Below are 13154 nucleotides of genomic sequence, written 5' to 3'. Positions count from 1 at the left end.
TACTTAAAATCCGAGTAACATGCTATTCAGCTTCAGAACCCAGTGGCCAGTGGTGGTCTGGTGGACTGGTGGTCTGGTGGACCGGTGGTCTCGTGGGCGGTGGCTGATGTGGCTGACTAATCTCAAACTCGCCCCCAGATCCCAGTCAATCCATCCAAAGTTTTCTTCTGATATTGCGAATCCAACTTTTGATTCAACTTTCCCGAATGACAGCAACTGAAATGGATTCATGGATGACCTTCGACACCATGGCAAATGCAGGCTAACCATCCCGCCTGTAGCCTTCACGCCGGCCATATCGCGATCCCCAATGACCCTATTGTGCCTCATGGGATGCTAGTGCTGTATTAGGCCATGTTTACTCTCAGACGGACTGCACTTGCAGTATCCACGAAGAAGAAACTGTGAATTCTAAGCATTTGGGAACCTCAACCTCAAGCTTGATATTTCCATCGTCCTCCGTTCAATAAACACACGACCCAAGTGCGGAAACGCAAGTCATCCAGCTGATTTACGGTTATCGTTATCCTATTCCGAGTAATTGCATTACCAAGAGATATTGCCCTCATTTTCCCAGCATGCCTTCTTATCCTTACAATGAAGGTCCTCCCAGCACTGCTTTCATGATCACCTTCTTTGGTATGCCCTCGCTCACTATTCTCCTCGGGCTACTTTTACTCCTCCAACCTTGGCTCTCCTCAAGCAGAGCACCAAAAGGCGTTCCTCCAGGTAGTGAGAAGGTCACTGAGCACCACAAGTCATCGAATCAGTCGCCCGTCCAATTCCTCGTTTCTGGACCGGCGGCCGCTCTTCCATCCCAGGTCGATATACCGGCCATCAAGTTCCTCAACAAAGCCTTTGCCATCGCGCAACTGGTCAGCTCTCAGCCAACCCCAAGACCTGACGGAACCTACGCCGTTGACCATCGATGGCATGCACTGTCATCTTCAAACAACCGACGAATTGGCGATCTTCGCGTCGAGCTGTGGGATAGTCCCCTAGACGATGACGCTCCATCGTTAACGGGAAAGGGTCACCCCCCAATATTGACTCTCCAGATGGACGGATCCGCCAATGAGAAGCAACAGCCCACGGACCTGACAGGGCTCTGGCTCGTTATCGACTTTCCGTTCGCTTCTGAATTCCAATTCGATCGACATGGGTTCAACACGTTCATCAATATAATCAAAAGGAGGATTGGGGAACGAAACTGGACCCAGGAGCTGAGAGAATCCATTGCCATTCCACTTGAAACCTTAAACGAGGCGAGAGAAGAAGACTGGGTCCTCATCCAAGGGAAAGAATCGCGTGGAAGAGATCTGTCACAAGTCATTGGCATCGAAGCTTTGGAGAAGCTAAAATACGCCTTGGGAATCAGCAATCCGGTGTCCTTGTTCCATGTGATGGGGGAATAGAGTATGACATTGGGCGGCTGCGGTGCTGAACACGACTCTACCCCTATTCATTCCTCTTTCGCTTCCTAGATTTCTCAATTCAACCTTGGATCTGGTCAATACTTGGCTGCGTGACTCGATGTCTATAATGGCTACGGCCATGGGGAGTGATCTTATTAAAGTTTTAAAATCATCACGCCCACTATCGATTACTTAATCAAGTGCGTCTACGTACCGGTGACCAAAGAGGTATAGCATATCCAACAAGGACAAAGACAACTTTGTGAGACGTGACATGCTTGCGGCACCGAGGCGTTGAACTGATCTAATCCCATACTTGCGATTTTATGACTACGAGCGGCCCCCCAAACAAGTCCAATGTCCGTCTATTATTCTCTACGGTCTTGCCTTCTTTCAAGACCTTCTCAATCGCTTTTCTCTTCATGAACTTGCCCTTTTAAATCATGGCGTCAGAAATACCATCAGTCAATGACGTATATTTGCCTCCAGTTCATCCTCCGAAGTATAACTCTTCGCCGTCGCTTCATGCCAATTGTCCTCTAGCTTCGTTTACCAATCCCTAGTCGTCTTTCCGAATGAAATGTACCGGGTTATCGGTGTTGCAAGCACGTTTTGGCTTAATTATGTGGAAATTTCGTTCATATTCCGACAGATCAATCGGAACCTGAATGCGCAGGCTCCAGTAGAGATGGGATCTCAAGAACAGCTTAGATTGGAGGCACGATCTCTCTTGTACGGTTGACATATTTAAAGGCGTCGAAGGTTAATAATAAAGCACATATGTCGGGGGGGGATCCGAATATTGTGCGATCCCGTCCTCTCATAGAGAATGGCTCTCTTTGCCTTTGTTGACGTGGCACAATGATTTGCACCATCTGGACTTTGCGAGCGGAAATACTTCTACCAGACACCAATCGCGCAGCGGGAAGATACATTTCTTTGTGGGCTGAATCCTTATATGTATTCGGTTCGACTTGGCCCATTTCACCGAGCTCGACTCGTATGATCAGGCAAAGATCTCGTTGAAGGAGTGGGTTCCATCGAGCCTGTCGTGACACTGACACGGCATTTGAGGGCGGGACGACCCTGTGGGACGATAATGATATTGTAGGGTGTTCGCGGACCGTTATCGCATCCGTAGGCGGCGACGACATGAGTACAAGGCGACTGTTCTCTGCCGGCTATATTTCCGTTACAACATCACGAAGGCAACATTCATAATGTTCCTCTAATGACGCGTCTTATAGATCACGTCCAGTATACTCAGTATTTGCAGAGATTAGCGAGGTGTATATTACCGACTGGGTGCTGTCTTCCATAGTATTTCATAAGTAGTGTTCAGTGTCACCCAGACGATTCGATTCGATATCCCAAGGATATTAAGAGCGAGAAGCTTATCGGTATGCAGAATGGTACTGTTCCATAGTGCATCAGTAGCCAATATGAGAATGATCCGTATCCGCGGATGTTGTGGAAAGAGGCCTGTGAAAGGGAACTGAGCAGATGGTGGTATGTGACACTGGGTAAACCGTTCCGATATATCAGCGAATCCAATGTCATGGAGACGTATATCTCCTAGTACCACCACGCATGGATACAGGAATAAGCACGAATGACATCGTACTAAACAGGTCATATGCGATCCCTTAGTGTTCCCGCGAGCAAGGGCAAACATGAGGTTCTCCAAACCGAACGACTTCGCAGACCGGATCGATCGCAAGCTGAGCGACTGAACGGCTCGGGTGATCGATTGGTGAGTGTCCGTATCATTCGTGCTTCCGGTTTGACCAAGTTCTAGATGCGGGTATCCAAACGATAAAACACACCAGAGGCGCACTGTTGAGGCTCAGGGCAATCCCATCATGATAGGATTGGCTGAATATCGGTTAGTAGTAGTACCTATTTACCTCTGGAGTCAACTGCAGGCAGGAGATGCCCTCGTCAGCGTCCGGGTCCCGGAATGGGTGGGTGGGAGTCCTGTATTCCATCCTTGACCTATTACTTAGAACAATCCATTCTGACATGCACTGAACAGAGCCTTGCCTTCCACTGAAGCTACGGCCTCTCGATCTTGGTCCTTCCCCTTGAGAGCTCTCACTTTCCCTTACCAATTGACAATGGTGCAATTATTTCCCTGCTATACTCTGTGGGAGTCGTAAGAGGAGCCATCAGTTGCTGAAATTTTGAGCGAGCATCGCTTTGCCAGGCCTTGCTCACTTGTGCCTAAGAGCCTGTCCCATGTACCTGGTTAGGACTCCAATCCGCAATGGGTCATATGTTCTCGTATTGCCCACGGTCCATGGATGTATTTTGCAAATCATCGTTCATGCGTAGCATAAGTAAGTAGACTCTGATGGTCGACGTCGATCAGCTGCGGCATTGCACCCGGTCATCCTTGCAGAATTCAACGCCTCCGCCATCTGCTCACTTCACGTCATGGATCCCTTCTAGACATGACCTTCATGCTTCTTGAGGCTGCTCTCCACTAAGGGATCCATCAGCTTGTAGTACTGGCCTTCATCGATAATCTCTCATGCTCCTCGCATTTACTTCGATTGGCCCCTCGAGGAATGTACGAAACCTGTTTCAGCCCTCGGGGACCGTGGTGACGTTGAAAGCCACAAGAATCGACGCGATCTGTCATATTCTAGTCAATATTTTGAGATCATTAGAGGCTTGTCTTAATTCGGTGGCGTGCAACCCCATGTAAAGGCGAATATGTTGCAATCCGGCATGCATATATCCAAGATCACGGTTTAGCAAGGTGTCCATGCCAGTTTGCGAGAGAAGATTCTGGCAGAATCTTCCTGCATTTACACGTGTTACCATGACCCTGTTTGTAAATTTTGGTTGTTTTTATCGCTAGTCCAGCGGCATAGTTCCAAGAGCTATTATTTATTGGAAGATTGGATAGGAGAATGTGATCTTAGAGCGGCGCAGCGACTGGTCTAGGGGTATCACAACAGTCCTTTAGGTGCATGCAAAGGCATCGCAGTGAACCCAATGTGGCACGGTCCAGATGTCTGGAACAAGAAGCTTCAAAACAATTGAGAGTATCGTCATTCGTCCTTCGGGTACGAGGAAATGACAAGCAAAGACTTAAATCACATACGACAGAATTAGGATCGGACTCAGAACTGGGAAGAACGAAGACAATTGACAAAAGATCTGATAGGTACAACTACCTGTACTTGCAAATTGCAATATCGTACTGCTACACTACATTACCGTATCATGAAACAGAGCATCGTCTGCTCACTTCGAAACCGCTAGATACGATTATTCCAATGATCGACTCGCTTCTCAGTTCATGTACCCAAAGGCTGCAAGACCTTGCAGATTCGACCGTTTCACACGAGCTACTGCGACCACATGCAAGCTGATGCTGGAGTTTGACCAGTGACCAGCCTAGAAAGAAAAAAGAAAGAAAAGAGGCGGTCGTGGTCCCATCAGCGTTCAGCACAAGCATTGCCAGTTGTCATGTGGAGGGGCTGATACGCGAGAGATTGGGAGGGGGTCGTGCAGCGAAAGTCTCCGAAGCTTAACCTGCACTTCCTTAGTTCTCTCATTCTTCATTCCCTCTAATTACTCACTATTCCGCAAACCCCCAACCGTCTCTTCCAAGCTCCAAATTAGATGTCTCACGTCACCATTCGGGTTGGACGGCTGCGGTGCGTCTCCCGTGTCATGCGCTCGACTAATAGAACCAATGGATCTCTTAGATCGCTCACCACAAGGCACAAGCACTCCCGCCATTCTTTACCACGTTCTAGTTGCTTTCGCGTGCGTCAGAGTGCTACCTTCGCTTATCGCCCCGGGACGCCAGGCATGTTCGCCTTGTCGGCTATCAGGCTGTCACACGATATCTCGACTTCTCGAGACTGACTTTGCGGTGACCAACCTCCAAAGCTCGTTGAGAAAAATGATACCCCCGGGCGCCACCTTTTCACCTCACGACCCGGACCCCCAACTCTCTGATTTTCCCATACTGTACCCTCTGCCAACTCACCCTTTGCACGTCGTCGCAGGGGGGAATGCAGTCTCTCTGCAGCCTTGATCACAGATCCAGTCAAGTGAGATGCAGTATTCATGAACTGTGTTGATGATTGATCGCGAGGGACCAGGATTGTATATTTGCATCTAATGGCTGCTAGCTTCTATCTATTCCTTCTTTAGTTCTTCGCAATCCTCATGAGTCGTGGCCCCTTGGCCATTGGCGGAACCCCGAGAATCCAAGACCTTCTAGGCCAGTTAGGTGCGGCAGTTGACCTTCCAATTTGCTAATTCTTTTCCTATTTCTCTCTCTATTGTCTAATCCCTCCCGGTTTTGGTCTGTGTTACCCCACTGTCGCTATCTTCGTTTCTCGCTCGTGGGATCAGCGGATCCTCAACTCATTTAAATACCGCCAGTGGCGCCAAACTATGCATATATACATCCAACCATCTCCAGCGAGTCATCTACGATTTCAATTGTTGTCAACTCCCGCATGATACGATGCCACGTCGGGGACATGCAGCATTCAACGGCCAGTCGCAGGTGATGTGACTTGTTCGTCTCCCCATTAACTTCCGTCGATCCCTGGGTCAAGAGAATAGTCAGCAAACATGTCGGTCGTTCCCCTATAGGCAACCCAGCTGTCGTTTCTGCATGTGGAAAAATTTAACTTCTCAACCCATTTCCACTTGATCGACATACTCAACGTTCGTTATGCCCATCCCGACCAAGGATTATTGCAGGAACGGCACGGACCGACCAGCTCGATTCGCCGCCTTCAGGGTTATAGATACTTCATACAAGCAGATCGGTCGCCATTCAATCTGCGTCTCGATCCTAGTTCCCAAATTCATCAGGGCCGGGAAGCGTCCTCTCATCGTACGCTGGCACGGGGGCTACCTCGTTTCGGGGTCAAGGCTGCTGCCGGAATGGTTTCCAAAGTGGTATGCAATCCCCAATTTCACTGGTTCTGAAATCTACTTCCCTGTGATTGTCATTGAAGCATGCATCCTCACCGAACCAGAGTTCTAATCGGACCCAGGCTGCTGGAATACGCCGTTGCAAGAGGCGCCATCATCCTTTCACCGGACTATCGTCTCCTGCCCGAGGCTACTGGCCAGGACATCCTCAATGACATGCGAGATTTCTGGAAATGGGTTCAACGGACGCTCACCCATGTGCTACCCCGAACTTCCGGACCCCGAAGGATCGCGCCTGACCTCACTAATATCCTTTGCACAGGCGAAAGTGCAGGCGGCTATTTGGCCATACAATCGCTTCTTCATCTATGTCGGCAGGCGCTCTTTCCGTCGTTGGATCGCCTATATAAACCCATCGTTATGCGTGCTCTTATCCTTGGTTTCCCTTCTCTCGATCTTCGGTCCCCATGGTTCAGCAAGGCCGGCCCCAAATCCATCATGAATAGTGAACCTTGGGGGGACGTTAAGATTCTTCAAGAGCATATGCTCAACTTACCGCACGGTGAAGTGGTCACATCCGATCCAACGCGGAAGCGCATCGAGTTGGCGCGAATCATCATCCAACATGGGCAAATGACGCGGCTACTCGGCAACCGGACAGAGTTATTCCCGTTGGAGTGCCTAGGGATACTCCAAATGTTTCTGAATCAAGCCCCGAACGGGCGGCATCCATTCATCTGGATATATCATGGAGACAAGGATACTGCGGTGCCGTTTGATGGCACTAAGCGGTTTGTATCCCAAATCCACCACGAAGTACCGCAGGTACAAATCAAACTATCTATAGGACAGGGAATGGAACACGGCTATGACACAGCCTTGGGCATGGACGAAGGCTGGGTCCGACAAGGACTACAAATAATCGACCGATATTGGGGAGGTGATGGTTGATTGATACTCTAGTGGGAGATACATCCGGACGACACTGGTACGAACTGCTCCGACCCAAGTCCACTAATGCGTGACGACATAATGAGAGATGAAACAGCGAGGAAGAGCGTGGTCGTCATGTAGTCTATTGTTTTATCGGGAGGCTAAAGTCGTGCACGGCGCTTCGGGGCGCAAAGGAGTCTTTACATGAGCGGAGATATATGCAATGCCGCTGATAGCTCCTCAAAAGGGAGTTTTCAAAATGTTCAAAACACCGTTCCATGCACACAGGGGATTTTGTACAGTTATCTATCGTGAAACAAGCGTTAGGGCACCGGGAGGTTGCCTGCCATCGCGAAATGCGCGTCGACGAAGAAACATGCAGCTTCAATCGTCCTTTTCGGATCCGCGGTCCTCGTCGTCCCGCCGTTTCGGCTTTTCCAACTGTTTCTGCCAAAGCTTGCCAACCCGTTCTTGGTCGAGATTGGGGAATATGATATTGAAGACGTCGGAATACCAAGCGACTGGCTTGCCTTCGATATCCTCCTTGATATTCTATCCGACTGTTAGCGAGTAGTCAAAAAATCGCGATAAATATCACTCACCTCAGGGAGTTCCAGCCAATCACTCATGTTGTCAGCAGGGAAGAGAACCATCTTCGCACCCGCTCTCCTGGCTGCAACAGTCTTTTCTCTCAAGCCGCCAATTCTGAGCACCTTGCCAGTGACAGTCAACTCTCCTGTCATAGCGATGGTCGGATCCAGTGGTGTATCAAGCGCCAGACTGAGCAAACTTGAGGCCATGGTGATGCCTGCGGAAGGACCATCTTTAGGAACTGCGCCCTCGGGGAGATGAAGATGTACTCTGGCATGCTCAAAGAAGAGGTTATCGGGGAAGTCTTTCGCAAGAACGTGCTTCGCAAAAGTGTACGCCAGTGAGGTCGATTCTTTCATGACAGCCTTCATGTTTCCTGTGCGCTCGAGTCCCGGTCGGGAAGAATGCTTCAGTGCACTCTCTAGAATTGTCTCGACGTATAGTGCTGCTCCTCCCATTTGCGTCCAGGCCAGGCCCATAGCAACACCGGGGGGCAGCGTTTCGTAGAGTCGATCGGTGGTAAAGATCGGAGGACCGACATAATCTTTCACATTATCCTTCGAGATACGGACGTGGACTGTGTCTGGGACCTGCATTGCGAGCCTTGGCTTTTCCGTCGTTGTTTCCTCGATGTTCTCGGGTGTCTCTTTGACATCGGACTTGTCTTTCTCAGCAGCCTCTTGCGCAGCTTTCCCCTCATCTGTCAATGCTTCCTCCTCTGGGAGGGATTCTTCTCCAATATCCTGGATGATTTTCAATGCAGATTTGCGGTAGACTTTCTCGATCTGCTTTTTCAGATTCCGGACACCGCTTTCACGACAGTACCGGTTGATCAGCTCATGAATAGCGTCTTTGTCCAATTCGACGTCGACATCTTTGAGACCATTCATCTCCTTGGCTTGCGGCGCCAGGTAGCGTTCTGCAATGGCCATCTTTTCGTCGGCCACGTACCCTGAGAGCTCGATCATTTCCATGCGATCCAACAATGGCCTTGGAATAGTGTCGGTCATATTGGCAGTACAGACGAAGAGGACCTTGGATAGGTCGACGGGAACGTCCATATAGTGGTCTAGGAACGAGTTGTTCTGCTCGGGATCCAACAGTTCCAACAATGCTGAGGACGGATCTCCAAGATGGCCTCTGCCAATCTTGTCAACCTCATCAATCAGAATGAGAGGGTTTTCGGTCTGACATTTCTTCAACGCTTGGATGATACGTCCCGGAAGCGCCCCAACATAGGTTCGTCGATGACCCTTGATTTCAGCGACGTCAGTCAATCCGCCAACGCTAAACCTGTAATATTGCCGGTTCAGGGCGCGAGCGATGGACTTCCCGATACTCGTTTTACCGACACCAGGTGGCCCAACCATGCATAGAATCTTGCCTTCAACGGTCCCACGAAGCTTTCCAACCGCAATGAATTCCAAGATGCGATCTTTCACGTCCTTCAGGCCGTGATGATCTTCGTCTAGGATCTTCATGGCATGCTGAATTCCGAAATTCTCGGCGCTTCGCTGTCCCCACGGAATCTGAGTGAGCCAGTCAAGGTAGTTTCTCGTGACGTTGAATTCGGATGCGGCCGGTTCGAGATGTGCCAGTTTGTTAAGTTCTTCCTCGAAAACCTTCTTGACAGCTTCAGGCATAGCCAGTTTGCTTGCTTTCTCCCGAAACTTCTCGACCAGTTTGTCTTTGCCATCACTTTCCATTCCGAGTTCGCGTTTTATGCCTTTCATCTGCTCCATGAGGAAATACTCTCGTTGGCGTTTCTGAATCTTGTTGTCGACATCTTTGCTGATCTTTGACTGCAACTGTGCATTGGCAAGTTCTTGCTTAACAAGGACCAAAGCCTTGTGCAGTCGCTCGTCCATTTGCAGTGTTTCCAAAACATCCTGCAACTCATTCGCATCGCCAAAGGATGCCGCGGCAGCGAAGTCTGCTAACCGGCTCGGCTCGTCAGCGACGTTACCTGGGCCGTGGCTCACAGCAAAGTTGCCAATCTGCTCTCGGAAATTGCTATTCATGCCAGCAATCTCTCGGAACACCTGTAGAATCTCGCTGACTAGTGCTCTCGTGGTCGGGCTATTCAAATCGTACGGATCTTCCGCGAGGTTGTCCACGTTGACTAAGCTGACCTTGCGGTCTCGGAGGAAGCTAGTAGGCTCGTATCGTTGGGCCTGTTTTGGTTCCTCTTTCGCAGCACTTTCCTCGAAGCTAGCAACGACGTCACCTTTGCGGTCTGTTTCCTCCTCCTTCTCCGGCTTCTTCTCCAGCTGCTTCTCGGGCTGTTCCTCCTTCGGCTCAGGTTCTTCAGTAACAGCGGCTTTGGGGGCCGTCTCACCGCCATCGCGTGCCGGGGGTATTAGACTGGTCATCTTTATTCTTCGGTGGGGATACAGCACGGCAGTCAAGCTTGGTTCGTCGCCCTTGGAATCAAACGCGCTCGTAATTTGGCAGAAGCTGCCCACTTGATGCACATCGTCCATGCTCTCGATGACATCTTTGTCCGCTGAGTCGTCTTTGAGGAGGAATGCTCCAACATATGGCTGACCTCGGCTCATCATCTCGTAGATGGCCGCAATGACGTCTGGATTCTTGATTGTGATGGCCTTGTAGAACCCTGGAAAGAGTGGTCGCTTCGCTATCGGAATCGCCATGACTTGTGGGTACACGTCTGGAACGGAAGGCTTCGCGATTGCTCGGTCACTCGAGCCTTTGCGGCGCTTTCCACCCCCTTCGCTGGAGCCTCCCGATTGAGCACTCTCCCCAACTCCGCTACCGGCAGAAGTACCGCGTCCTTCTTTCGAAATATTTGCGGATTGCGGTATTGGTTCCGGGGTCTTGACTTTAGCCGCCTTTCCAACTTCACTGTCCGGATCAGCATCCAGCTCAATCTTTTCGGATCCTTCCTCGCTAGCCTTGTTATCTGCGAGCTCTTTCGGTGACCGAGGAGGCTTCTCTTTCCATCTTGCCGGTGCGGAGGAGAAACATTTCGACTGGTACGCGGTTTCGAGGTTAAGTATGCTTCGACGCGACGGTTGATATCGGGTTGTGGCTAAGAGAGAAAACAGGCGTCGATCGGGAATGGAACCGGACTGGTGTATTGTCCGGCATGATATTCTCGATGATAACCGACTGGCGGCTGTGAATGCGCGAGACTGGCTCTGGAGCATGGTGAAGCCCAGCGCAATATCACCGGATTGCGGAGCTTCTGGAGCTATCCGCGGGCAATACTGGGCTGTTGTCTCGGCTGTTTTGCGGGCGAGGAACCTTTTCCAGATAATCGATGCTGGAACAAGGCCGCGAATACTTGTCGAGCTCAGATGTGAGCAAACGAATACCTGTAAGGAATGATGGTAATCCGTAGAATGTTTGGCAGCTCCTTAGTCCTTACAAATCAGTAAACCGACTTGCGCATTGACGTTTCGGTGAAGTTCCATCGCCGTCACCGAATTTTTAGCCGAAGTTGGTCCGAATGGCCTCACCCGGCTCTTAAGGAAATCCAGACCGTCCTGATATCAACGACAGAGGAGAAAGCAAACCGGCTCTCGATGAGGCTTCATTACCCCTTCAATGTGTCACGTCTATCCTCAATCCTGTTTCTCATATACGAATCCAGCCTTGTAATGGACTTCGTTATACGAAACCATGAATGTACATAATACCACATCGGCGACCGTGAGGATTCGCTCTCGGCGACGGCAACGGATAAGTTGAAAAAATCCAATCTCATTGACGGAATGGATAGTTAAGCGTAGGAATGGCTCCAAAATATCGACATCTCATTTCGTTCATCTCCTCATTGCGGCCATTTATCATTCATGAGTATCTATTTCTAAACACCCGCTAATTTCCCGTGGTCTCTTGTTTTCAGTGAATCTTCTGCTTACGCGTACTTCATTGAACAATACTGCCACTAGGTATCGGTCAGACGACTGATATCTGGAGCTAAGAAGAGACGGTTGCAAACTTTTCCGAGTCTCTTGGGGGCATGGCAGGCAATCAACTGGTGAGGTTCCGATGTTGTTCCTCATTTAAAGGGGGCTTGATTCGCGAAGCACGTCAATGAGCGACTATTGGCTCGCCAGGAACATCTGCTTTCGTCCTGAACTCTGATACTCTGGACCCGGCGGTTGTTGGGCCCTATCAGAGCAAATTTACCTCGATCGGTGGTAAAACGTCATGGAAGAACCTACTTCTTCTAATGGAGCATCACCAAGTAGGGCGTCACGATACTAAAAGATATGCAAGTTGTTGACGTTATGTCTCGGCCGCCGGACGCCAGAAAGTACGGGGTTTGAGGCCATAAAAGCCACACAGTTACCTATTAAACCAACCTTCCGGGAGTCAAGGTCTATTCATATTGGAGGAAATAACAAACAGTCATGATGGACTGCATTCGTTGGAAGATGGCTGCTAAGCTACGGCTGAGTGTATTTTCCAGCATTGCGAGATTGTATCAAGAGGTTATCAACTACGCATAGATGGCTAGTCTTTGGGAATCTCTATGTTTATTGCTTGAATTGGTACGTCACCCATCTGAGTTGCGGTCCTCTTTCCAGCTCACTTGTTATGCCCTAGATTGTCGCCCTGTTCGTTGGTCCTAGTCTCTGGCTCTCTCAGCTAGATTGCGGACGATTCGGGGATTGATACCTTATCCTCCATGACAGGTCAGTAGTTCGTCTACAAAATCCTGTAAAGCACCCTGCAAAACCCTGGCTTCCATTGGCCCCGTTGAAAGTGGGATTCTCCTAACGACGGATCTCTTTTCTAAGCAAACTAAAACATCAAAATGAATCATGTAGTCTCATATGTATCCGTACCCCATGGCCGCCCCACAACCTCCGGTTGTTGGTGCTCCCACACCAAAAGTCAAACCCACGCCAAAAGTCAAATTTTACCATCATCTTCAAATCTATACCACCAAACATGTCTAAACGCGTCAAATATTCAGAGGAGACTATACAGAAAGCAGTCAAGGAGGCTACAGACCCCAAAAAAAGCAGGAAAACCTGTCAATATTTCAGCATTGGCGCGTGAGTTCCAAATCAGCCAGTTCGTCCTTCAAAGGCCGCCTTCAAGGAAAAACATCCTATACCAATCGTTCTCCGTTCGTACAAGCCACCAAACTCGATCAGCTACAAGAAAAGGCTCCCTTAACTTGGATCTACCAGCTTGATAAGTGGGAAGCGCCTCCTACACCTACAGAAATCGAAGCGTGCGCCAACTCTGTACATACTCCGAAGAAAACGCGCTCGATACAACCCAGCCACCACCCCACGTTAGCAAGAACTGGAAATACAA

At 49.7% G+C, this 13154-nt stretch overlaps 5 protein-coding genes across 5 annotated transcripts; 3 read left to right on the top strand and 2 right to left on the bottom strand.

Moving 5' to 3' along the window:
- Positions 1-454: 454 nt before the first annotated feature.
- P152DRAFT_38366 (uncharacterized protein) lies at positions 455-1769 on the top strand. The gene has a single exon (XM_033675786.1). It carries the CDS (start codon positions 579-581, stop codon positions 1413-1415), a length of 837 nt encoding a protein of 278 aa, XP_033533571.1. The 5' UTR covers positions 455-578; the 3' UTR covers positions 1416-1769.
- Positions 1770-2664: 895 nt separating this feature from the next.
- Positions 2665-3078, bottom strand: P152DRAFT_38368 (uncharacterized protein). The gene has a single exon (XM_033675787.1). It carries the CDS (start codon positions 2973-2975, stop codon positions 2760-2762), a length of 216 nt encoding a protein of 71 aa, XP_033533570.1. The 5' UTR covers positions 2976-3078; the 3' UTR covers positions 2665-2759.
- Positions 3079-4994: 1916 nt separating this feature from the next.
- On the top strand, positions 4995-5504 carry P152DRAFT_458895 (uncharacterized protein). Its single transcript, XM_033679567.1, has one exon. The coding sequence runs from the start codon at positions 5125-5127 to the stop codon at positions 5470-5472; it is 348 nt and encodes a 115-aa protein (XP_033533569.1). The 5' UTR covers positions 4995-5124; the 3' UTR covers positions 5473-5504.
- Positions 5505-5798: 294 nt separating this feature from the next.
- Positions 5799-7410, top strand: P152DRAFT_38330 (alpha/beta-hydrolase). The gene is made up of 2 exons (XM_033675778.1): positions 5799-6353; positions 6452-7410. Exons 1-2 carry the CDS (start codon positions 6124-6126, stop codon positions 7278-7280), a joined length of 1059 nt encoding a protein of 352 aa, XP_033533568.1. The 5' UTR covers positions 5799-6123; the 3' UTR covers positions 7281-7410.
- Positions 7411-11023, bottom strand: P152DRAFT_488198 (lon protease like, mitochondrial; the record flags this gene model as incomplete). Its single annotated transcript, XM_033682113.1, has 2 exons — positions 7411-7814; positions 7865-11023. 2 exons carry the CDS (start codon positions 11021-11023, stop codon positions 7647-7649), a joined length of 3327 nt encoding a protein of 1108 aa, XP_033533567.1. The 3' UTR covers positions 7411-7646.
- Between the last annotated feature and the right edge of the window lie 2131 nt (positions 11024-13154).

Source organism: Eremomyces bilateralis, assembly GCF_010015585.1.
Source record: "Eremomyces bilateralis CBS 781.70 unplaced genomic scaffold P152scaffold_11, whole genome shotgun sequence".
Classification (NCBI taxonomy): Eukaryota; Fungi; Ascomycota; class Dothideomycetes; order Eremomycetales; family Eremomycetaceae; genus Eremomyces; species Eremomyces bilateralis.
Note: the sequence above shows the minus strand (reverse complement) of the source record. Positions and strands in the feature narration are given on the sequence as shown.